The sequence below is a fragment of the Pipra filicauda genome, unplaced genomic scaffold, assembly GCF_003945595.2.
Source record: "Pipra filicauda isolate LSUMZ 115617 unplaced genomic scaffold, ASM394559v2 scaffold63_size3267554_pilon, whole genome shotgun sequence".
In the NCBI taxonomy this organism is placed as follows: domain Eukaryota; kingdom Metazoa; phylum Chordata; class Aves; order Passeriformes; family Pipridae; genus Pipra; species Pipra filicauda.
In genome coordinates, this window is record NW_024104798.1 from 1,357,234 (window position 1) to 1,383,412 (window position 26,179).

The 26,179-nt window shown below is 46.1% G+C and overlaps 1 protein-coding gene across 1 annotated transcript in view; it reads left to right on the forward strand.

The window, feature by feature from the left end:
• The window catches only part of FRMD4B (FERM domain containing 4B), an 82,370-nt gene that overhangs the window by 32,067 nt on the left and 24,124 nt on the right, over window positions 1-26,179 (forward strand). Inside the window, exons 6-10 of the mRNA XM_027723028.2 lie at window positions 8,164-8,220; window positions 9,199-9,221; window positions 23,058-23,141; window positions 24,345-24,410; window positions 25,457-25,514. Of these exons, the coding sequence (XP_027578829.1) occupies window positions 8,164-8,220; window positions 9,199-9,221; window positions 23,058-23,141; window positions 24,345-24,410; window positions 25,457-25,514 (288 nt within the window). The remainder of the gene's footprint in view (window positions 1-8,163; window positions 8,221-9,198; window positions 9,222-23,057; window positions 23,142-24,344; window positions 24,411-25,456; window positions 25,515-26,179) is intronic.

Here is a 26,179-nt window from a genome sequence, read left to right on the forward strand (position 1 = left end):
GCAATCTCTGTAGACATTTTGGCAAGGAAGGGACAAGATAGACAATAAAATCTCAGCTGCCAAAAATGTATTTCTTTCTACTCCCCACCCACTCCCCCACCTCCGTGCTCTTCCATACAGTCAAAGCTCCTTTGTGCCTCTGGGACCTTTGCTGGCACGTGCCAGGTTTGTGCATCCACTGTGACCTGTGCTGTTCTCTGTGTGGTCTCCTCTGCCTGCAAGCAGCTGAGGAGCCAAGGGAGACCCCTGTGCTGAAGGCACAAGAGGGCTGAGTTTGTGAAGTCTCCTTCTGTGTGAACTGAACGCAGCACTTGCTGTTGTACTTGCAGAGCACCCTGTGCCTCCTCACCACTGGTGCGTGCACAGACTTGGCCTGCAGCCAACACAGCAAATGCTGCCACAGCTCTTGCCCTGCCTTCTTTTATATTGAGCTGCCCATTTTTTTTCCCCTGGTCTGGTGCTGCAGTCCCCCAGGCTCTCTGCCCTGTGTGGTCCAGCCAGCTGCCTGCTCCTGCTCTCCAGCATCCGTGCTCAGGAGTGCCAGGAAAAGCCTGGGCCACCGAGCAGGAGGTGGGAGCTGGTGAAAATTAGATCTCCAGGTCTGTGGAAGGGCCTCCCAGTGACTTAGTTAAAAACTCATTTGTCAGGTGTATTTTGGGAGAAGGCAAAGGCTAGAAGTAAGCTTTGTGCACGTCTGGGCTCTGTTTTCTTACACGCCTCTCTTTTCCAAGGCTTTGAAAACCACTGCCCAAAAACCTTCAGTGGTGACAACTTCAACTGAAAAGCTTTCTCCTCTGTCACTGACTCTAAGAAGCTGGGTTAAGATTTATAGCTATCTGAAATCTACTGTACAGCTGGAATTTAAAGGAGTGAAAGCCTGGCACTCGGTTCCATGTGAAATGGGTATCTCAGAATGGCTGTGTTTGCACAGGGAGCTTTGTAACGTGTTCAGTGTGTTATTGCACAGCCCATGACCATAGCTGGGGTACTTTAAAGGAGGTGGGTCAGAACTGGTCACGCACATGTTGATGATAAATTTGGAAAGATAAATTAGCCTTTTCTTCTTTTGAAACAGCCAAGTTTGGAAAAATAACACCCTACTTGGCCAGCGAAGCGCTGTCAAGTTTATTATGCGTTAGAGCTAACCTCCTTATAGCTCTGCAGCCATACAGTTGACTCTTTGCCAGTCCTTAAAATATGTTCTGTAAACGAAATCTTGGTCAAGTTGGCTATGTTCCCCTTTTCCTCTGTATATCTGGGTGTTGGGGGGTTTATTTAATTTCCCATTTGTTTCAAGGACTTGTAAGAATGGCTTTGGGAAAAAAAAAAGAAACGTTAAAGGAAATGGAAGTTTGGAAGTTTTTGGAGGAGTCTGTAAATGTGATAGCTCCATGAACAGCAATGCTTGTGAGCACTTGGCAGCCTGAAGACCAGTGCTTACCAAGAAGAGCTGTTGAAACAGACCCCTGGTGTGAGCATAAAGTCTGGCTGGTTTCCAGCTCGTGGGGAGCAAAGTGGTCATATATCAGAGAGCTCTCGAAAGCTTTATAACAGATATTTCCTAATTCTCCCCCATCTCATGGGAGAGGGGAACGTTCCCATTCAGCCCTGTAACGTGGTGTAGTCTGATCCTAGCCAAGGCTATTAAATAGGTGCTGTCCATTGCCTGAATTTGCTGTTCAGCACATGTAAAGCCCAGGATGAGGTTCAGCAGGACCAGTTGGCTTCTGCTCCTTCAGGGCTGTCATCTCCCATGGATGCTGGCATGGCAGCCACCTCCTTGGCCCAACCTCCCCAGCAGCTTGTCAGCAGATGAGAAAGATGGAGCGTGGTTGTGCCTGTGTACAGAACGTGACAGGAGGAGGAGGCAGGACCCCATGCTGATGTGAACTGGCAGATCTCCATGGAACTCCCCACTCATTACCCCAAGAGACCTCACATGGGGCTGTGCTGGTGGCTCGGGGAGGGACTTGGCTGTGGTGTGGGTACAGTGAAGGGACTCCTCTGAGAGGGGCTGAGGTTGGTCCAAGGCTGCCTGCTGTAAAGGGTGATGGTGTCCCAGGGACCTGTGAGGCTCTTGTTGAGGGAGGTGTATGTTGTGTCCCAGCTGGCCCATTGCATATGAAGATTCAGTTGGTTTGCAGCCAAGGTTTCGTACCTCACGTCTCTTATGCAGTCACCTCCTCCTGGGTCTAACTACTGGGTTAATTGCCATGGAAAGTTCTGCACCTTTGATCTCTTGGCCACAGACTAAAGATGCTGTGACAGCTCAGCCAGTTCTGTTTTGGTGTGTGTTGGAGTAGGAAAGCAAAAGACTGATTAAATGTTAAGTCTAATGACACTTGCTATATCCCCTGGCTGGCAAACAGGGAAGTCTTTATGTCTTTCCCTATTCTCTGCTTTTACTCTTATATTAATGAAAAAAAGTGGCAGTAAATGTGTTCCTGTTGCACTGAACTGTACAGACGACTCTCAAAGTAGCTGCTGCTGTCTCTGGAGCTTCACCTAAGTGTTGGCTGAGGCACAAAAGGCAAAGGGAGATGGATGAGATGGCTGGCAGAGACAGCAAAATAAAGGGTGTAACAGAGAAACCTGAAGCTGCTCCTCACTATGAGGCACTAAGAGCTATTTTTTTTTGGAGGAGGAGGGGGTTGGCCCAAGCCTCTGAGTTGGGAAGCAGCAGGTCCTGCCAGGAAAGAGCTGTGTCGGTCACTGCGCATGAGCTGAGCTGCATTCGGTCTCAGGCTGCACTCACTTGTTTTGGGTAGGAAGGGCTGTGGCATTCCATGGATGAAATTCAGACATCATGGACCATCTAAATGCTGTGAAGCAGCTGTGAAGCCTCCTGAGCCACCCAGGCTGCAGTGTCCATAGGGGAAATGCAGCACGAGTGGAAATCTGAAGTGCCCTTCAGGCTTCAATTTGCTCCTGTAACAGCTCATATTCCACATCTCCTGCTGGTTTAGTGCTTTGCTTTACTTCCCTGTGGGTTTGGAGGCAGACACTTGCTTTGCTGTGCTTTTTCTCAGCCCGGTGTTTCTGCTCTTGGGAAATGAGTCCCAGTTAAGATGCTCAGCAAAGCTTGGAGGAGGGAATGGGTTGTGAACAGCAGGTGACACCACCAGGACTGAGACGTAGGTGTGAATGCCAGTAATTAGGACAGGCAGTTTAAGGTTGGAGGTTATCCATGTGCAGCCAGTGTTTGTCTCTGTACGGTAATTACCCGGCACAGCCACTCTGACAGGGCGAGTTGTTGGATCTGCCTGACCTAGTTCCTCCTGAGCTGCTCGGCTTGTGCCGTGTAACAGGTTGTGGCCAACACCCACTCCCCGCTCCAGCCTGTCAAAAAAAACCTTAAACACCGAACAGCTGCTAAGCTTCCTGCACTGCTGGGACCTGTCCTCCCATCCTCCGGCTGCCAGCACACACAGGGATACTGGATGCCTGCTGGGAGGTCGCCACCGTGCTGGGTAAGGGCACGAGGTGCTGGCATCGCTTTGTTCACTTGTGCTGGGTCCACACCCAGCTAATTGCCTCCCTCCATTTGAACACCTCGTTGCAGACATTTGGGTCCTTTCTTTTCCCTCTGACTAATTGCACCCTTCTTTCAGCTTTTTTTTAAATCACCTCCCAGTAATCACAGGTAATTGTATTCAATATTGTGGCTGTCTCGAGGCTATTCAATCATAGTACGTGCATATTTGGGGGTGTCTTTGGTTAATAGAAATTTTTAAAGGGATTGGTTTGAGGGAACAGGTGTGTTGGTATCTCAGTTCTCAAATCTTCCTGTGAAATGTTTCTGTTGTCACTCCTTTAACCTGTGGAGGTTATGTGTGGTCTGAATAAACCACATCCACTTTCACTTCTTCCTCTGGCTGTAAAGAGTTAAAGTTGACAGTTCCTGTGTGTTGCTTATTTTTTTTAAATCTGCTTTAATCTGAGTTTAAAGCCTAAAGATTTGCTTAGCACAGTTAATGCTCATCTGACTATCGTCACTCTTGATCTGAGTTTTCATCAGGATTTCAGACTTGTATCTCTATGGCAGTAAATTCTAGTGTTGTTGCTGTGTGTAATGAGGGTTCACTGCTCTATTCATGACCAAGCTTGTGATTTTTATCACATTCTAAGTCTGTGTCTGTGCAGCAAAAGACTTGAGCTCCTCTTTGAACTGGGGACTAAATTCTGCCTGTGGGCCCTGAAGGGTGAGTCGGTCTTTGCCAGCTACTGAGATAGTGACCTACTCCTGCTCTACAGTAATTGCCACCCAGTTTGGACACCTGCTACAACCCTTTATTACTCTGCTGTTTGTCAGCATGACAAAAGCCACCACCGGAATCTGCTGGACCAAATGCAGTGTTTAGATAAGCCAGTGGCTTTTTGGAGGAGCTACACAGGGGGCTGAATCTGTCTCTCTGGTTAAAATGATTGGTCCCTGTGCAAACTCTAATTGAAAAATATCAGTTTCATCCCCTCCCTGGAGCTGCACCCGCTAGTCTGTTTAAACTTATTTACATCTCAAATGTAGAAGACTCAGATTCCATTATCTGAATTACATGCATCTACTTAACCTCATGCTAGTGACCTTGTTCCCACTTGGGATAAATCTAGGAAACCCTTCCATCTTCAGTCTTGACACACAGCCATGGGAGCACTCACTGCCCTGGCTCTCAGGGCCCCCCACTTGCTCACTGAAGTCTCTGCCTGAATTACCCTGGTGATTGCAGGGATTGCAAATGAATCTTCTTACAGCCGTTTTCCTCATCTATTTTTGAAATCTGACCTTGCTGATAAAGTGATACTAAAACAGAAACCCCCATCTGCCAGCCTCCAGGCTGGAGGATGATTATAAAATCAAAATATTGCCTGAGTGGGAAGAGTCATGGTCCTGCACTCCAGAGTGACATGTATAGCTGCATGGATTTGTGTCAAGCCAAGGGCTGTCCAAACTCCGTGAGAGCCCAGGGCAGGGCTGGATTACATTAGAGCAATGGCCAATTGGGGAGCCAGATGGCAAATAACGTTATATTATGATGAAAAATAATTCCAGGCTCAGAGGGAATTGTCCAAGAGACTGTCACTTGTAAAGCATTAGTCTGTCAGATAAAGGCTGAGCTGGGCTTTGGATCCTTTGCTTCAAATCCTTACTCTGCTACTTAGCTACTGTGGGACTTGAGGGCAATCCCTTCGTCTCCCTGCATCCTTTCTTCTGTGATTTTTAGCCCCTTCAAAGGGCAGGTGTTCTCCTTATTGCTCTTTGGGGGTTTTTTTGGCACTGAGCCTCACTCAAGAGAGTGGGCCCAGTCTCTAGCCACTATTATCGTATGGTGATACAGGATAACAATTAGAGCTGGTCCACCCTGTTCTGAGGTTTGCAACAGCTGGAGAGACATGGTGGCAGCCCTGCACCTGGGGCATCCTGTTTGTCCCCTTTGCTTGGTCAAGACACCTGCAGCATCCTTGAAAGAGGTCACGTTAGGGAGGACCCACTTACCTGTTCACTCCTCTACAGCTTCTAAGCAAATGCCTTCAAAACTGCTTTGGCACAACAAATCCCTCACTCTGAAAGCAAAGACTGAAACTTCGTTACCTGGAGAAGTCAGTCCCCCTTCAGCCTCCCTTTGGTCTCCTAAAACCCTGTATGAAGTGGTTTGTGGGATCACTGTAACACTTGTAGCAATGCCATAGCAGCCAGTAAAGTGACCAGAGTTTCTTAACCCTGGTATCTAGGAACGAGTAAAGAGCAGCCTCGTAATTACTATTGCTAATTAGATAATGGCTGTGAGGTGCTTTGAAGATGAAAAGTAAGGAGGTGCTTGGTTATTAAGTCCCAAACACCCCAGTAAGGCCAGCAGGAGCTATTGCTGTGGGTCAGCAGGGACTCACTGCTGCAGCAGCTCGTCGAGTGCCGCCAAGTTTATCTGGGAGCCAGCAACAAATCGGACAGGGCTTTGGAGAGTTAAATCTCCTTGAGTTTCTTGTAGGCTTAGAATGTGATGAGCCACATGTAGCTGATTCTGCCTTGGGGCAGGGAGATGGTCTTGATCAGCTTTTAAGGTCCCTTCTGGCCCTGTTTCCCCTGATTTTGTGGTTCCACAGACAGCTTTACTGAACCAGATCCCATCTTTCCTGCTGAGCTGAGGTTCCCTGTGATGGCATTTTCTCATGTCTGAGTTCCCTGCCTGCTGGTGCAGGAGCACACGGTGCCTGGATGACCTGATCTCCTGTAATCCTCCTCCCACCATAGTTGGCTTCAGAGGCTGTTTGAGGAGAAGCTTTAAAAAAGCCAGCTCAGATGTGCATGACAAAGACTAACCTGATACAGACCTGGAAGTAGCAAAGTGCCTTAAAATTGCACCTACGTGAAGAGATCTTGCCTCTTTTCTTAAGCATCAACATGAAAGAGATCTGAAGGAAGGGAAGGATGAACTTCAAGCTATTCCTTTTTCTCTTAACTTGTGATGTGCCCCTCCTTCTCTTCTAATGCAATATGTCTGGGAATGCTATGGAGGCTACTCCTGCATAGCTGTTGCCACACCTGTTGGGAAGGGGAAATTGCTCTTGGTCTGCCTGTTGGAGAAGCCTGGGGGAGCACTGCTGCTGGAATGTTTTATTGACAAAGCTGGCAAAAAAACTTCCTTTCCATGAAAATTGAATTATTTGTTTGTTCACTCTTGAATTTAGTCTCTGTGGGCCAGACCTGCAGCTGTGGTAAATTAGCTCAGCTCCAGATGTGCCCTAATATATTTTGAGATGTCATTTTGTGTATCTGTATGTAATTCTGTAGATCTTCCTGCTACCTTGGTTTTGGCATTATTTCAGCTTTCAGTCTGCTTTGTCTCATCATACAGCAAATGGATCCTGGGGACAAAGGATGTGTTGGGATCTCAGTGGCAGGAGACAGGCATCATGACACTATCTTCACTTGCAGAAGGTCAATAAGAAAAATCTCTGTTTGTGGGGTCAGTTTTGTTCTTCACGCACCATTTGCAGCATGTAGGAGTGTAAAGGGTGGCTTTAGCCTTCCAGTGTTATTGCTGGTCCCAGAATAGAACCAACACCCAGGTTTTTGCTGGTAAGAAACTAAGTTTGAAAGCTTGCACTTAAGCTTGCAAGCAGTTAAAAAAAAAAAGATCCTTGTGTAGTTTTGATATTTTGGCACTTCTGGTGGTATTGAGTACATGGTGCTGTCAGGGCAGGACTGGTGTTGGAGCAGGGTCAAGGCACAGGAGATTTCCAGCATGAGAGTCCATGCTGGAACGTTGCTCTACAACTCCAGTGGACTTGGAAGAACTGAAGGCTGTCAGATCCAGATTGAGTGGGGCAAAGGAAGCTTAGTTATGCTTAGTCAGCATCGGAGGGCTGTGTACTACCATCAGAACAAAAAAATTAATTGTCCTAAAACTACAAGCAATAAAACTCTTTACCAAGAAATGGATGCAGTTTTTTGGTGTTCTCCTGGCTGGCACATGGCTGTCACACTGGATAGCTGTGCTACACCCAAGCCCAACTGCCACAATTTGGAGAGCATTGAGCTGGGAAGTGCCTTTTCTTCTAGACCAAGTGAGGGGTTTAGATCTTGTCAAATACTGATACCTGTCAAGCTGATGTGTGCTTCTGCGTGCCATCCAACCATTTATTTGCCATGTCCCATCCCTGGACATGTCTGAGGCCAGTTTGGGCGGGGCTTTGAGCAACCTGGTCTAGTGGAAGGTGTCCCTGCCCGTATCAGGGGGGTTGGAACAAGATGAGCTTTTAAGGTCCCTTCCAAAACCATTCCGTGATTTCGTGAACTGTGGACCTTGCCCTGAGGCAGGTGTGTACGCTTCGAGCCCTTAAAATACCTTCGTTGCTGCGTGGCAGGGGTTGCCAGTGTGCGGGACCGGGTCCCTGCTGCGGTCGCATGCAGCAACACGGAGCAGCATCCGGCGAAATGCAACGAGGGCAAGATGTGTAAAGCAAACGCGCCGAGGGCAGGGCTGGGGAGGACGGGCTGTGTCGCGGCGTGCGCGGTGGCAGCGGAGGGGACACGGGGAGGGGAGCGGCCGTGCCGGGGCCGGTCTGGCACCGAGAGCCGGCACCGCCTCCGCGGTGCCCCCTCCTCCCCTGCTCCCTCCCCGGGGCGGTGCGGGCGCTCCCGGCTCACGCTCTGCTCTCTCTGCACAGGGGCAGATCGAAGTGGAGAGCGAGACCGTCTTCAAGTTGGCCGCCCTGGTGCTGCAGGTGAGTGTCTCTGCCCCGGGACCGCTCCCTCGGGCTGCCTTTGGATCAGCGCATTCCTCCTGCCTTGTGTTTTCCCTCTCCTCTCCATACGGACGAGACCCCGCAGGGTTGTTTATGGCCTCTGCGGCCGTGGGGGGAAAGCTGGAATACTTGGGAGTTGTTTTTTTTCTCGTAGGCAAGTGAGGGAAATATTTATCTGAGGAATTTTACATTGAAAGAGGAAGAACTCAGCAAGGGAACTCGTTTATTTGGGCAGATTTCCATTCAATTTATCACTTATTCTAATTTAAATACATTCCAGAGATCTGGGAAGAAAAGAGTAATTGCTGTAGCTAAATCTGCTACATTATGCCTGTGAATCTTCCTTTCAGAGCATATGGTTTTGATACCTCTGTTATGTTGAAATATACAGTGTCAGTTTTCCCTCTCGTTAATCAAGTGTCGTTGTACTCAGACTTAAACTCTGATTATGTGCTGCTTTCTGTGGAATAAAATTCTGCCTTCAAAATATTGGGGGTATTTTCCCCCGTTGCATTCTCATTGACAAAGTGCCACAGCAAAGCTGCAGCGGCTTCATCTGCCTGAACGGTTGTTTTCATCTCGAGTGAGCACAATTCCTCCCAACTGCTGACCTGCCTGTACAGCCGACCTTTGGCTGGATGTGGTCGGCCGGGGGAGAGAATTGTATTTCGCTTTCTGTGCAGTAAAAGCGACATTTGATTTGCAATGTGAAATTCATCCCCGTTTTGGAAGCAGTTTTATTTATGCTGTAGGTGGATTATCTACAGCTGGAAGCTTAAAAGGGGCCAAGTTCAGCTCTTGAACACATGCAGGCAGGCTCCGTGTTTTGCAGGGAGTCTGACGGGGGGTCACGATCTGGCTGCAGGGCTGTGGGAGTGGGGAAGTGAACAATGCTGGGAAAATCGAGGGCTTTTGAAGAGATCATGTTTTAATTCTGTCACTGTTTTTCAATTGTAGGAAGCTAAAGGGGACTATTCCAGGTAATAACATTTTCCTTTCTAATACTACTGTGCTTGATGGATGTGTTTTTCTGTGTTGGCATTGTATTGCAAACAATCACAAATGGGGGTAAAGTCCAGCTGTGAGCAGTGCCTGAAGAAAGTGAAATGTGCTGCTGGGCTGGATAAAATCTGAGTCTGCAGGGTGAGTAATGCCTTTTGTGAGCAAGCTCTGAGTCAAAACAGTGTTTCAGGCCATCACACTTTGCTCCCCTCCCAAATGTGAGGGCTGAAGTGGAAGAAAGGGGAAGCTCCCACAGTTCCTTGCCAGAAAGCCTGTGCTTTGCAAAACTTTGGAAAGCAAACTTTTGCCTGTGCTTCTTCAGAACTGTGGTTTGTGTCCATCTGGGTGACCTTGCCCACAGCCCTGCCCGTGCAGGGACGAGGGGCCCGTCAGCTGCCTGCACTGGGATCAATGAGCCGTGTTCTCCTGCAGCTGCCCCAGAGCTCCACCTCCCCACACTTGACCCAACAGTTGTGTTGTGCCTCATGTGCCGGGCTTGAGCTGTCTGAAGCTGCATCATCAGACTGGGCTTCCCTGTGGAGGTGCTTCTTACCCTGCACTGATTGTGATAAGGGGCTGTGGGGGGGAAGTGGGGTCACAGTCGGACCTGTTGGAGCCTGGGGGAACGACCTTCCATTAGAAACAGCTCACTAAGCAAATAGAGATCAGAAGGTTGGTAACGTTAATATTTTACTACTTGCTGAGTTTCCATATGGAAAGAGAGGTGTGTTTCACACTTTAGCTACAACAGCTTCGGAGAGCCATGAAGACGCTCAGTAAAGAGCTGTCTGCTCAAATGCAGGGAGCAAGTCACGTCTGACTGCCAGAGTGACATACTCTGCTTTCCCCTCAGTGTGCAGCTGTCAATTAAGTGCCAGTGCTGCTGCCCAAGACCCCTTCTCTGCTGAAGGACGCAGTCTGTGAAGTCCATCAAACCTCCTCCTCCTTTTTGTTGGCATGCTGTCACACCTGCAGGGAGGAAGAGACGTCCTTGGGACTCGGACCGGTTGGGTGGCTGGCGGTGCAGACCATTTCTGTTCCTGTGCATGCTGTGGACCCACACTGTGTTGCTTGTACCTTCAGTGTGCTGCATTTTTCTCTAGAAAAACCCCTTATCCTGCCTGATCTCACAGGGGACACCTGAAGACACCCTAAGCTTAGCTCAGTTTAGGCACAGATGCACAGATAACCAGAAAACCACTGCTGACTCAACAACTAATTTGTTAAGCTGTAGCAACTGGTGGCACGTGCTCTTGATAATCAGGAAAAGGGATTAAGGTTAAAAACTACCTTTGCAGTGAAAACCTCCCTGACATGGTTTAAACTTAACGCCAACTCGTTATCATTTGCCATAAATAGGTTTGTACGTGGGGCTTCACGTGCCCAAGAACTGCATCTGAGGTGGTTTTCTGTGCTTCCCTGGACACATTGCAAGGAGTGGATTGCCTGTGGTTGCCTTCAGAAGTATTTCAGGAAAATTGGAGGGAAGAACACTCGGCTACAAGAGTGATTTCCAAGTACAGCTCTTCCCCTAGGAGTTGCATGAAAATAGCTGCAGCAATTGTTTTCTCTGTTAAACGGAGCATATGTTATGCCCCTGTAGCAAATGAGCATGGCCAGCTGTCCCAGGCCCAGTGAGCACGCCAGAAGTGAAGGAATTCCATGCCACATATCACAAGTGGTCCTTTGGGCCAGTGCTGATAAAGCACTAGCTTAATTACCAGCATATCTTCATGACGATACCAAAGGATTGGCCTCCACTGCCCAACTTGCTGTAGTTCAAGCACTGTGTCCTTGCAGTGGTGTTCCTGTGCAGCGTGATTTGCCTCCCTTTGCAGTTCCTTGGGTTTGGTGTGTTCTCTGTTTGCTGTCATTTGTCCATTCTGCTTTGAATCACCTTCTGGAATGTGGCTCTTGCACCATTTTTGCTTACGTGAGAACGCGCAGGTTAATTTTTTTTGTATTGGATTAGTGCTGGATGAATGTGGGTAAATACAGGAATTGCCTGAAGTCCTAGAGATTAGCTTTCTGGGAGTGAGGGTTGGAGCAGTCCAGGCAATGCTGAGGATCTGTGCCTGGCTAATTTTTGACATGTCCCACAGGGAGCTTTTCCATGGGGACACGTCCCATGGTGGGGTCACCATGTGGCATTACCACTGACTGGCAGCTCAGTACCAGGGTCCAAATGCTTCACACTCCTGTGGTTCTGCAGGAACCCCTTTCCCAATCCACTGCTCAAATTCTCAGATAACACCTTGATGGCAGGGAGCAGCAACTTCCCAAGAAACACTCTCCCTTGGCCTGAGCTGAGTGGGTGAGCACATTCCTTGGAAATCTGTTTATTTTCAGTGAGCAACTCTGACACGTGGGCGCTTGGAGAAAGTAAAAACTTTCAATTTCTACACCAGAAAGGTCACTTGAGGGGCTTTGCAGTCTGGTACCACTGATAGCATGGAAGTATCAGGGTCTTTGGGGTTTGGCCCTTGCAGGTAGTTTGCAGTAGGACCCTGAGGTCCCAAGTTGGGCTGTCACAGGACAAGGGTTTCATAGAATTATAAAATGGATTTCGTTGGAAGGGACCTTAAAGAACCATTTAGTTTGTACATTATTGTTTGGAGAGAGGCTTTATGTAAGACAAGCAACCCCAGTCCCACTTTGAGAGGACTCTGGTTTTTAAGAAACCTTGATAAAACTTAAATACATGCTTCAAAATTGTACCCACAGCATGTCCATGCACTTGTGCCTCCTTTGGGCAACTCTGGATTCTCAGAGGCAGTCCAGACTGGCTTCGGGATGCAGGAGGAATGAGGAATAAAGGTGGCAGTGGACCATGGTTGGTGTAGCTCACCATGTGCCCGTTTCCTTTTCCTGTTTACCCAGCTGGTGATCCCAGCCAAGATAATTCCCTGCTGTGTGTGATGAAGAGCTCAGTGAGCCATTCCTCTCCCCCTTACATGGGACTGTGTCAGGGCTGCCGGGGGCTGGATGATTCCTCCACAGGGTCCTGCAGCTGTGCTGTTCCCAGCAAGGCTGGGATGCTCCAGATTCCTGCCCCTCTGCTTTCCTGTGCAGTGCTGGGCACACTTTTCTCAAGAGGAAGGATGTAAGGCTTGCTGGTGCTTGGTTTTCATGGCTGATGGCTTCCAGTTGACTGCTTCTCAGCTGAGTTCCCAGCACTTTTTGTCCAGCTCCTGCAATAAGAACCCTGAGCAAGTATTAGTCATTGATTGGAATTTTGAAACTCTGAGTTAATTGCACTCCTCCACTCTCCCATTGACAAATGAAACAAAAATCTGCAAGCCTGGTTTTGCAAAATCTTGGCTTTTAAACTCTATGCAAGGGTTTAAAAAAGAGAATGTGATTCAAGTTACAGCTTTCTGGCATGGCTCAGTTTTGGGGGAAAAGAGTCCGTATTCTGTTCATGATAGGAATTTTATTTAAGTTTAAAAAAAACCTAATGTCTTGGCAATCTGGTAGTTATTCATCGTGTAAATTTGCAACATATAAAGTCTTGCCTCCTTAGGAAGTAAATGATTTCTTTGTATTTAATTTACAGACTAAGCATCTACTCTCAAAAATGCTGTACAATAGTATAGAGTGTTATTTTCCTTTGTAGCTTGATGAAAAATTTTATAACTGAGAAATCCTAAATGCTGTCCTTTTAACATTGGAAAAACATTTATTAAAATCAGATTAGCTACAGGGACTATATAAGGAAAGTAACTTCAAAAAAAAAAAAAGTTTATTGCCTGACTGATAATCCTGGACTGTATTTTCCCCAATACCATTTCCAGGACTGAAACCCAGCCATGCTCCCTGAAAGTTAATTAAGTTGCTGGAGGAGGGCTTCTATTTTCTTTAAATAGCTGACGCATTTGATTTTGGTTCTGGCCTGTGGGCTGCAAAGATAACTCCCGACTGGTATAACATAACACAGACAAAATAATGAATTCCTGATAGTTGACATGTGCAAGGCACCGGAGTTTATCGTTATGTGGGTGATAAAGGCAGTTTGTAAAAGGAAGAGGTTGGTGCGAGAGATAGCCCTGTAACTGAGGCTGTGGAGTAATTGGTTCAGAAACCCCTGAATTTAAAAATTCTGCTGAGGAAAAATGAAGTTCTTGGTCTAGGTGCAGAAAGCCCATATTAACAGTTTCCTCCTAAGAGTGAGTGCTCACTGTTAGATTTTTGGGTAGTGTTTTCTTGGGAAGTTTGCTGTTCTGCCAGACAAACTGGAAAATCTCTTGGTAGAAAAGAATGTGGAAATGATAATGTGGGCAGTGCTAGAAAATAGCTGTTGGAAAGAAGTTAATAATTGTCCGATAGCAAAGCACCTGCTCACTCTACTGCTAACTCCAAGATTAAGGTACCTTCAGGACAGGACACACCTGAGATTTGTTGGAGGCAGCTTGTCCAGCTTGTTTTTGGAAATCTCACCAGGTTCATGTGACCAAAACTCCAGGCGTGGCCATGTCCAGGACTGGAGCTGGAGCAGGAAGACAAGTTTGGACTAAATCTCCTGGTCATTCCTACTCTCCTCTCTCAGGTTGGCATCCTGGAGAGGTCTCAGGGCTCAAGGTGGGTCTGTGTGGCAGGAGTGGAGCCCATCTCATGGATGCAGCCACTAACAGGAGCTCAGGCTGTGGAGCCAGGCTGGAGCTTGCCTGAGGACAGCCTTGGAATGGGCACGGTGTGGCTGTTGTGTCCCCAGCACAAATCCTCCTGCTCCTTTAGGCTGCTCCTTCCTGTTGGGGAAGGAGACCTGTTGTGAACTGTTCACTGGAAGATCCTTTCCAGGGCCATTGGGATTGGGGATGAGTTACAAGGGGACATCCATGTTGGTCTCATGCAGCAGCCAAAGATGGGAGCCCAATCTGGGTGCCTCTTTCATCCCCCGGAGATTTCCTTACACCTGTATCAGTGGGTGGTACAAAAGAGATGGTGGGTCACCAGAGGATTCACTCTCAGGGCATCCATCTGGTGCCTGTCATAGGCAGCACTGTAGTTCAATTTTTTATTTTGTTTTCCATGCCAAGTGTACTTTTTAAGTGCCCATGCACTGATAACCTCGGAATCTTTTCCCAGCAGGACCCCAGCTCCCCATGGGCTGTGTCTGCCTGGCTGTAAATCAGTGCTGGGCACTGGTGCTGCTGTTGTGCCCCTTGTGCTCCTCAGCCTTGTTTGCCAAGTGAGTCATTGTGTGTTCTGCCTTTCAGCTTCGACTCTGAACATTTTTTCTTTAAATACCTTGCGAGGCACTCTCTGAACCATTAACTCTGTCTCAGTCAAACCCAGCTGAGTGCTTTCCTCAGCTCCCTCTTTTTCAATAAACGGTTAATTTGAGGCAAGATAACCGAGATCTACTAACTTAAAGCCTGTTTGTTGAGGGGGTTTATTATTTATTTCACTTTATTTGGGATTGTCTGATGAACCAAGGTAGTAAATGAGCAAGTTTAGGGAAAGTCATGTTTGATATCTATTTCATGCAATCGTGATGATTCCCCTACTTACAGGTATCAAATATCCACTTTCCCAAAGAGCTCTCTGCTTAATTGAATTTTATACCCTCTTCAAAGAAAGCTGGTCGAAGATTGCAGTGATTTTTCTCTAAAGGCATGCAAATCTTGCTTTCCTGCAGTTTGGTTTTGGGGTTATATGCCCCTGGTGTGCCACGAGGAATGGGAGCTGAGGGAAGGCCACAGGCAGAGGGGAGCCAGGCAGGGATCTGCTGAGCTCCATCTCCCAGAGCACTGAGGCAGCAATTCTGAGACGAAAACATTGTTTTCACCTGGTGTTTTATTTTTCAATAAAAAGTGGAAATTCACCATGTAAACCAAGTGTAATTACAAAAAAAAAAATGCTTAAGACTCCGTTTTTTGGATAGCCTTTTAACAGCAAGAGGCTTTTTTCCACTGGTGCTGCTTTAGATTCATCCAGTTCATGGCAGACTAGTGTGTATAGTCTCTGCAGTGATGTAATTTTAATGGGTTTTTTACAATTCCCTATTTTAAAGCAGTGCTGTAAGGGCTCTCAAGGAATTCGTATAGAATGCTTATTATGTAGCAGATTAATTAGGTGGAAGCACTGTGGGTGAAATGGGCAAAAAGGATTAGATAAAGAGGAAAAAAAAAGATGTTTCCAGTAATTTAATAATACGATCTCATGGGATTTACTGCTTCTATATAGCAGTGTAACTGTTAATATTCACACATAATTTTGGCAGTTCAGTAAGGAACAGTAATTTTTTGTTTCATATGCATGATGTTCATACAGGTTCCTGAGGGCCAGCAAGTGGGTTGTTGTGTTTTGTCCATTTTGTCTCTCCACAGTACTTTCTTTTCTTTTCTTTGGTTTTTCTTTTTTTTTCAAGTTACTTTTAACTCAGAGAGCAGTGCTATAGTGAGTACAACCCAGCCACCTAAAGAGGTGTTTTGTGTGTGCTCTGCACACACAAAACAGATGGGAGACAAGTCAAGCATGGTGCCAGGAAATTCATCGTCCCCAAAGTTGTCTCCCACACAGGGGACAAGTTGTCAGAGCTGTTAGGCTTGGAGTAGCATCATGGCACCCACAGCTGTAGGTAAAAGATGCTCTCCCCTTCCCTCAAGTACAGATTCAGCATTAAAACGTATTCCCTTTTCCTACTGTAAAAATCATGTTTCATGGTTTATGCATTATATTGCCTTTCTTTTTGTTGAATATCTGAAAAACTTTGTCAGGTCTACAGAGAGTTTCTCCAGTCTTGCACCATCAGCTGTGAGCAGGAGTTTGGGCTCTGGTCTGACTTCTAACAGCATCCTCACTTTAGTAAAGCAAAAATAAATCTTTTGCTTTTCCTTCTCATGGGTGTTGGGATCTGTCGTGCGAGGTGTATTTTGTGTTTTGAGGAAATGGAATGACAGCTTTTCAACCTCAGCTTTTTTGCTTTTGCAGATTTGTCAGGTCTTTATTGTTATTTGGATACTTTATTTTTCTTGTGGTTCAATGTATCTCTGTATCAGCATGCCGGGCTGTGATAACAAGCTTTAAACTTCGCTGCTGTACTCAGACATGCTAAAAACCCACAACTAATATGGCTAAGCTGACTTTTGTGTGAACAGGAAGAAAGTGTGGGTGTTAGAAATAACAGTCTGTTGTTGCGAGGAAGGGTTTGGGATCCTTCAAGCATTGTATCAACTGTGAATACCCATCTTTTGCTCGGCAGTAAATCCCCAGGTAAAGCAGAGCCATTCTGCTTCTGTCTGGTCTGTTGGGGAAGCACTGCTAATGTGTGCTGTGGGTATGGCCAAGCAGCTCTTTAAACATGTACATGGGATGTGAGCCATCACCCGTTGTAGGTGGTAGGTTCAAGGAGCAAAAAGGTTTGTCTTCAAAATATTCATATTTCACATCAAGAGCTGTAAAATAAGACCTGAGGATTTAGGGCAGCTTCAGACTGCGGATTTTCCCTAGCCATGGAGAGCTGCTTCCTCAGCACCCCGTTCCTTGTCTTCAAAGTGGAAATTCTAACAGTGCCTAATCTGCAGGGGTGGCTCTGGGAGCAGCTCACGTTCCCATTTGTCTGGTCACCATGTCCTCAGATAGAGAGGTGTGGGGATATAGCTGATATGAGAAATGTTGCATTTTCCTTGGTGCTCTTGGTCCATCTTCCACAAGCTGACGTGTGGGGTCACCAAACCCCTGGGGTCACCAAACCCCGGGAGATCAGTAGGCGCTGTTGCTCCTCTTCTCAACAGTCAGACGGTGCTCAGGAAGCAGAGAAATTAGTCTCAGGGAGCAGGGTTGGAGCTGGAGGTCAGGCCTGGGACTCCAAGTCTGTGGTCTGTGTGTGGGGAACGGTTGGCCAGTCCCAACCACACTTCGTGTTCGGTGCAGGTCCCTCTTGAGCTGTGAAACTAAAGCTGTTGTGCAGCAGCGCAGGGTGGGAACCCACAGCACAGCCACAGCATACATGTACAAGAAGCTGGAGTTGAAAAAGCCATCTGCACTGCTTATCACGTTCCTTTTCACGTATGGGGTTTGGAAGGCTCTTAGAATGCTCCTTCAAATACCTCTCAGAGCAGGCGGCTGCTATCTGGTGCTCAAGTGGCAGACTCTGCAGCCCTGCTCCCAGCAAAGCTCCCTGCTGGCTGTGGGGGAAGGTCAGGCTCTGGCTGTCCTGTGCCAGGGGGAGCCCCTTGTTCATGGCCTTTCCGCATCCTGGTCTTCCTTCAATAGAAAAATAACTTTCTTGAGTGTGCCAGCAGACCATAAACTGAAAGGTTGGGAAATGATGGGAAGCGTCTGGCATTCGTCACAAAAGAGGATTTGTCAGAGAGCACATTTCAAAATTCTGCTGCCAAGATCCTGCTGCTCTGGCATACTCAAAAGCTGCTAAATCCATCGTCTCTCCCTGTACCTCCCCTGCTCTCTCTTCCTTCCCCCCTTTTTTTTTCTCTTGCACTTTTAACCCCACTCATATTTTTCCCCTCCGTTGCCTTGCTGCTTCCTCCTCACACCTGTTTCTTGTGGCACCTCAAAAGGCAGACTGGCCTCCATGAGAGCCTGAGGTTGCCACGCTCTGCCCTTCTGTTTATTTTAAAACAAACCCAAAGCCTACAGAAAAGTCCAGCTGCAGCAGGATGATCTGTGTTGCCAGTTCTCATCTGTGAATGTAAGGAATGGGAGAACCTCGGAGACTTTGGTGATGCTTCCCTAAGTCTGATCGCTTTAGAAAGTCGCCTTAGGATCAGGCTGGGTTGTGAGCAGCAGCGCAGGATGTTTTTGTACTGTTGCAGAATTGCAATTCAGAATTCAGTGGTTATTTTCAGGAAATAGGACCGTTACTGACATCACCTGAGTAACCTGACGAGCCCTCTGAAACCCCTGACTGTCAAGCTTTCAAGTATCTACTCTAATTGTGTGCTGTTTCAGTGTATTTATTTTTCTGGCTCTAAATATCTTGAAGGGAATAAGATGGGAAATCCGAATGGAAATGTTTTGAAGCATCTTTGCAATGCAGGGTAATAATGTATCATACTTTAGCTGTGAAGCTCCACATTTTCTTGTATCTCACCTGAAATTCTAAGAAGTATTTGTTGATATTTATGTGTCCATGAAATAACTTTCAGGTTAACTTGAGAGGCTGGTTGATATTTTCTAAAAGTAAGGCCACTCTAAATTCTGTCTGTGGTATGCCTAAAATTTATTTCAAGAATTGACTTTATATAAAATAATGACATTCAGAAGGACCCAGGGGTGACTTATTCCAATGATCCCGTAGCAACACAAGAGAAAGTATTTATGTGAGGTCAAGAGGCATCAAGAGTAGAGGAAAGTCACTATACAAAGCACTTTTCCCAGTGATAAATTCCTACTTTATGAAGTGTTATCAACACAATTCAGCGGAGGCAGACACACCTGCCATCCCTTTAGTCACTTAAAAGTTTTCTGAAGTCTTGTCCTCATCGAGTTGTTAATATTTACAAAGAATCTGTGGGCTGATAAACTCCTATGCTGTAGTCCAATATATTGCTTTTGCTGCTGGGTGTGTCACTTGCTCTTCACGTTTTGTTAATCTCATTAACCACATCTTACTCCATCTAAGCTCTTACCTGCATTAGGAACAGGCGTGAGCTGGTTTTTGACAGTGGGCACAGGGAAACGCCTGGACACCCATTGACAAATGGTCCTAATGAGCACAGTTCTGTAAATCTTTGCCTAGCAGGGAGTGTTGTATCACTCCATTACAAGCTGTCAAGATGCACTTTCTGGGGCCGTAAATATGTAAGTCTGTTTTAATTTTCAGTGACATGCTTTAGGCAGAGCATGCCACAACAACCTGGTTTGGTTCCTTCACGGATTTCTGGTAGGGTTTTAGCAAAATGCCTAAAATTTCACTGTAATGTCAGCAGGTTGTAGGAAACATGGGGGATTGGTCCAGGTTTGCTGCTAGGGATAGGAGTTGGAAGTGGGAAGTCCTATTGATAGTTTGTTGCATGATTAAATATTAGTATTGCTTATTTTAGAGTCAAAGTGCCTTCCCTCTCCATAGACCTGGCACTGATGAGCAGAGTGTGCTGCTGAGGACATTGTCCTGCCCAGTGTTTGATCGTATTGAGACAGAAAATTAATTATGGGCAGTACTGGGAATGAAAACTGAGGTTCAGCGTGAGGAGGGTCTGATGCAGATTTTCATTATTGGCAGTTGCATTGCCCAGATTGATTCACGTTCTGCTTCATATCTGCCAGAGAGAAAACACCCATTTGGAGGGTGGAATAGGAAGGAAAGGATCTGTCTGACGGTTTTCTTTAATTCTTCTCCATAGTGGAAAAATACTTGAGATGAGAGTTTCCTATATTCCCCTCTTGGGGAATAAACAAACCTTTTGCCAAAAAAATGTTCAGTCCTGTTGACTCTGGGCTGTTTAAGTTTATGTATTGAAATTATGCCAAGAACCACCAGTCAAGAAAACCCCCTCTGTAGCAGAGGTCAGATTAAATGCAAGGGGGCCTCCCCGTCCCGACAGCCGCGTCCTCCTCCTGATGGGAACCCACCGTGGACATGCCAGATACAACACTGGTGTGTTTGGCTGGCAGATATCATGGATGGTTGGACATCTGGAGCCAGGGCTGTCTGCCCTGAGATTGCTGTATCGTCTTGTGGTCGTTGTGAAACCAAACAGGAACAGGTAATAATTCAAACCGTCGCTCCTGCTATCTGGAGTTGTCCCCTCTGGGGAACGGCTGGGTCTCAAAGGGCTTGGGAAAGTGATCCTGAAGGTCAAGGGGAGACGTGCTTGGTGCAGATGAAGTGATAATGGACTCTGTGGAAGGGGAGGAGGGACCATTTGAGGCTTTTATTATCCCTGAAGCCGTGAATCATCCGAAATGCTAATCCTTGGGCGTGCAGTCAGCAGATCCAGGCTGTTGCTGTGCCAGCCTGCACTGTCTGAAGGCATCCAGCCTGCAAGGAGTTGTACCCTGTTTCTCCCGGGTCTTTTACATTTTTTCTAGGGTTGTTTCACGCTTGATTTTACAATTATGCAGGGCAAAAATCCTCATGTAGCTTCTCAGGGACTTTCAGACCTTATAAGTCCATTTAGATGGACTCCTCCTGGAGCACGTGGATGGGATGGTGTGTCTGAACCTCAGGGTGTGAGGTTGGGTCCCTTCAGGAAGGCAAGTCCCGGGGGCCAACTTTGCCTCGTAAAATAAGTGTATTCTCTACCGTTGGAAGAAGTTGGGTGGGTTTGTAGGTTGGCAGAAGACAGAGTAGATCCAGCTCTCCTGTAAGTTGTCGCAGCTCTGTGGACTGTGCCTGCTGGCAGACTGCAGCAGGGCCTGTGGCTCTGGGTCAGTGCTGGAGGGATGTGCCCCCTGTCATGGCACAGAACTGGTTACAGCCCTTTGATCTCTGTGTTACCCAGCTCAGACCCCACAAGCCTTGTCAGGAGGTGGGTGTGCTGGCTGGCCCTCCATTTAAATTCAGCGATAGACGTTTCCATATTGATGAGCTGCTGCTTGTCACTCAAGCTTAACTGGGACCCTTGTTTTGGCACTGATGAGGATGGAGTTGCTACTCAACCAGATCCAGAGAGGCAAGAGGCTCAAAAACAAACAGGAAAGCAAGTAGCACTGTTGGAGGCCACGAATGGTGCAAAAGGTGGCATTACATAGCATAGGAAACAGCTGCCAGGATTTGTGGCATTTCTGCAGAGTCTTGGTGATGGGGGGGCTCCTGGCCCTATAAGGGCTGGCAAAGCAGAATTTGGGACCTCTACCCATCCATATTGGTGACAGCTGGGGAGTCACCTGTCCCTCCATCCCAGTTACCTCTGCCAGAGCTCAGCCCTGGCTTCCCAGCATGAACCTCCTTATTGCCTCAGCCCTTGCAATGAGCTTTCTAAATAGAGGTTTAATGACCAGGCATTAACCCTCAGATTATGAATACTGCAGGCTGAGAATCTACATTGAGAGGAACAGCCCTTTTGTTTGGTCAAAATGAGCTATTTTGTTATTGCCTTCTTTCAAAACCTCTCCTACTTCACTCTATTTCCCTGCCAACCCTGCCTGCTACAGCAGCCATTGCAGGAATGAGTCAGGCTTAAAAATAGGAGGAAATTTGTATTTTAATAATCAGTTGTCCTGTGAGGTTCTGACTGAAGCTGGAAGGGACCTTAGGAAGTCATCAGGCTCAACCTCCTGCTCCAACAGGGAGTTCAGGCCAGGTTACTGAGGGCCTGGCTTTTTGGTTTAGGGCATTTTTTATTTTTTGCTCTGGTTTCTGAGGCCTCAGGAAAGTGTGCTCTGTGACTGCGTTTTCGTGTGACCCTATGAAACCCTGGTAATCTACCTTCTCTCTGCAAGCCAAGATGTCCTGCAGCCTTTTGATCCCGTCAAAATGAGCTTGTAAGGGATGAATAAAACCCTCAGCTTTTGTGAGCATTGGCTGTATTTGAGCGCTGGTAGGAGAGATCCTGATTTTCTACCCAGCTGTCCCCGTTTGTGGCACTTGGGTGCTGGCCAGCTTGCAAAGAAAAATGGATATTTCTGGCAGAAGAGTGCAGCAACCAGCGCTCCTCGGCGCTAATTGACCCTTTCTTGGCAGCTTCATCAAAGACGTTGAAGAATAAATAGGCTGTTGATTGAACTGTTTCCTCGTCCCCAGAGGTGGTCCCTCTTACTCAGGGCTGAGGCACATTGTCAGGACTGGGGAAGAAGCTTGCAGAGCGATTAGGGGAACAGAGGAACCTTTCATCTCCCGCACTTTCCATGTGGCATCTGGGAACTGGAGTCGTGGTGGGGGTTTGCTGCCTCCTCTGGTGCCCACAGAGCAGGTTTCAGTGCTCTGGTCCACTCCAGTGATGCTCAGGGTGTGGATTTTGAGGGAGGAAGGGGGACGTAGCTCAGGTTAAAACTCTTTATAGTGGAATCTGTTGAAGACAGAGGTCTGGAGCAGGAAAGCACCTTCAAGGAGAGCCTGGATGCAGAAGCTGAGGCGATGCTGATGGACGTGGCTGGTGCATTCTTTCCATACAAGAGTCGTGTTGGTGCTTGCTGGCCCTGCTGCAAAGGCACGCAGAAACCTGGACGAAATGAGGCGTGCAGGTTTCAGCTGATTAATTAATGGAGCGTGCAAGGAGAAAATATTAACCGTTTTACTGATGCCTGTAAACAGGTTTTTAAGTGTTCTACTGGGATTTTTCTTTGTGATAAATTGCATTCGTGTACTTCAGCCTTCCCTTTATGTCGTTCCAGGCTGGGCCTGGAGTCCAAAATATTTGAACTTTCTGTAAGATGGGCAGTCCAGAAAAACTATTTTCAGTGAAAATATTTTAAAGGATATGAACTGAAACCTTTTGTTTTGAATCAGATCACTGTTAAACTCTGACATTTGACAAATACCATGCAACTTCATGAAATTTGTTGTCTAGAGGTAGGGTTTTAGATAAAGACAGAGCAAAACTTAGCACTACAAGCCTTGCTCTTGGGCAGAGGCTTGCTTTCTGCAGCTGTTTCAGGGCTCATTCTGCTCTCAGCAAATAGAGTGAGGGTGTGCAAAATAAATATTGATATGGTGCTCCTGCCATGGTGGCCTGAGCATCACGTGTCTGTATAATGAGTTACAACTTGAGTCTGCATGACACCATATACATCACTGTCATGTGAGAGGGCCTATAGAGTTACGTTGCTATGACAGCCTGATATGGGGCAACGTGCCATGTTCTTGGGCAGCAAATACAGCCCTTCCTTCTGCCCAAACTAATGAGTCCTCCTCTGATTCACCAGCAGTGACTCTGTGCCATTTTTTATTGTTTGGTTTTTTTTTTTAGTGATGAAAACACTAGAAAAGACTTGAAGACACTGCCCGTCTTTCCTACCAAGACGCTGCAGGAGCATCCATCACTCGCTTACTGGTGAGATGTTTAATTTAAAATGTAAATCATTGCTATGAATGATAATGGCAAGATCACTCTAAAACAGTTTTGCAAACTCTTTTAAAAAGTTTTCAGCCTGTGTGATGCAGGACTTGGAGTTAATTGCTCGTGTTCAAGCATTTCCAGTTTTTTAGAAGGTTATAAATTATGCAAGATCCAATGCAAATTCCTCCTTGAATGTTCAAATTAAATTGTTGGATTAGAAACTGCTGGATCAGAATATGTGGGGACCACGCATTAGAAGGAGCTGAAATCTGAACTCCAGCCAAGCCTGGGTTTGCAGAGAGCACCTTGATCTTCATCTGTCACACAGTGGAGCCTCTGTGGTGGGGTGACCTTTGCTGGCTGCCAGATGCCCACCCAGTTCCTCTCAATGGGACAGGGGGAGAAAATAATTTAGAAAAGCTGGAAACAGAAAGGCATATGCAATTTTGGGGCTTGAACCTGCTGTAGAGGAGCACAGCATTTAGGATGAATCAGTGATATTGTTTCCTTGGAGTTGATGCCATTTGTGCAAGTTTAAGTCCCTCATTTGTTTCATTTTTTTTTAGGCTTGATGTGTACGTGATAGATTTTCAAATATACCAGTGCTTGCTTATGATTTGTTTCTCTCAGGATGAATACTGCCGGGTTTTTCTTTGCTTTCAAGTCTCTGACACATAAATGCATATTTTATTTTGCATTCCACCAAAACAAAGTGTTGAAATATATAACAGAAAAAAAACACAAAAAGGTCACTGCTGACAAATCTGTGGTTTTTTTCACCTATGAAATGTCAGGGGAAAAAAAATAAACTGGAATGAATACAGTTCTGGTTTAACTTCTTCTTTACATATGGAGCATTAACCAGCCTTTGAAATTTGGGTCCCTTAGAACGTTAAAATGAATTTATACAATTAGCACCATTATTCTGCAGCAGCATCTGCAGCAGAACAGGCTGATCCGAAACGATTCTTTAATTAGTCTGGAAGGCAGGATGCAACGGTGGGATCAGCCAGGCAGCTCCATGCTGCCTAATGAAGGGTGGGAAAGAAATCAGTAAGAACCAGAATGTAAACCAGAGCAAGGAGCGTACAGAGGGACACTGCTCTGCTGGCTGAGCAGGTGGCTGAGCTCCCACAGATGCCATCACATGAACAAAGTCACTGAGCCTCTAAATTGGGTTTTGTGCTTGCTTTGCAGTGAGGACAGAGTAATTGAGCATTATACACAAATTAAAGGTCTGACCAGAGGACAAGCCATCGTTCAGTGAGTATGACACTTGTTAATTTGTGAAGATTATCTTTTCACTTTTCTTCTGTTCTTCTTTTTTTATTGAGAGGTGGCAAGGCAGGGTGTTGTGGTCATTATTGCCTGCAAACGATTCCATTTGTGTCTGTCAGATTCTTTTTCACTGAGTTATATTTCAGAGTTGAATTTTTTTTAAGTTTCACATATCACAGGCTTGCACTTTCAGCATGTGTTCTCATTCATATACCTCAAATACAAAAGAAATAATTTGGACCTTTCTCTATTGGAAGACTCTACTCCAAACCCTTGCTTGCTATCAGTTTTCCCAGCAAACTCTTAGGGTGAGTTTTACCCGAGTCCTGTAAAAAATTCTGCAGTGTTCAGCATTTGGTTTTCAAAACAACCAAGGTCTTCCAAGATGCACACAGAGCCTGTGGAATTGTAATTTCCATTTACCATTAATATTACTGTACTTCCACAAAGTAGAATGTGTTACAAGATGTTTGAGATAATGCCCATGGCTGCACAATGTAGACAACTTGTAGTTTTTCCTCACATACCTCAATGCCTGTAACTGTCTCAATATTTCAAGGGCTTTTTTCAATAGGAACAAGGGAAAAATGGTCTGTTCAGTGTTTGTTTGAATTGCCTCATGAAACAGTCATACAATGGCATCAACACTTTCATTTGGAGCCTCTCCATTGTAACCAGAGCTCCATAATGGAATAATTACAGGCAGATCTTTACCGCCAACATTTCCCAAAAGGCTCACTTGTTCAGTTCAGAATTTTTACTTTCAGTTCTGTGATCTTCTGATAAGATATTGAATATTCTGTTATGTGAGAGATTTTCCATTTGCTTTAGCTGGGCCAAAATATCCCATCTTTCCCCAAGCCAGGCTGCTAAGTTGTTTTTTTCTGAAAACATAGGTCTTCAATTATTAAGGCCTTCAAAATATGCAAATGATAAATGACGTGTCCTGGATGTATGTGTGAAAAAAATATGTTAATAGATATTACTCCCTCCAGAGAAAATCATCTGATATGCTATAAATCTATCTGCAGGTACATGAAAGTGGTAGAAGCTTTGCCAACATATGGAGTTCATTACTATGGAGTAAAGGTTAGTAACTGCCTATAGATAATGTGATTGCTGAGCTTATTATGTGTGATTACATTCCTTTAGGAGCAGTTGGATGATTCAGTACTATTCTATCTGTATTAAAGCCCACATTTTTCAACCTCTGTAATTTTCCCCCATTCAATATACTTTAAAAATTGTTTCCAGAGTGCAGCATTACGTGCTACAGGAGACAGAAAGGAATCTTTGTAAAACCTTCTGTAATCCTATCAGGACCTAAATTCCTATCACCTTAATTAAACTAGATATCACTTCGCGATCCGAAGCAATTAATAGTTTCCCCAGAGACATTAAACAAGATTAGAAAAAATACAGTGAGGAAAAAATTTATTTCTATGTGGCAGGTGATTAGTGGTGCATGCTTGGAGTGGGGAATGCTGAGAAATACTTTTGGAGAGTGATGGAAATACACCATTTATTCCCATTTGTAGAGCAGAGCCTGGGCCACAGTGTTTTGTGCCGAAGAGCTCAGCAGAGATGGTATCTCCTTACTTTGAGTCATGGCCATGACTGTGGTACCTGAGAAGCTGATGTTTTGTGCTGTTCTCTCCATCTGTGACTGCCCATGCCTGAATTCAGTGAATGCAGTCACTGGCCACAGTTTTTTCTGTCCCATATCCTTCCCCCCTTCACGGCCACTCCTGCAA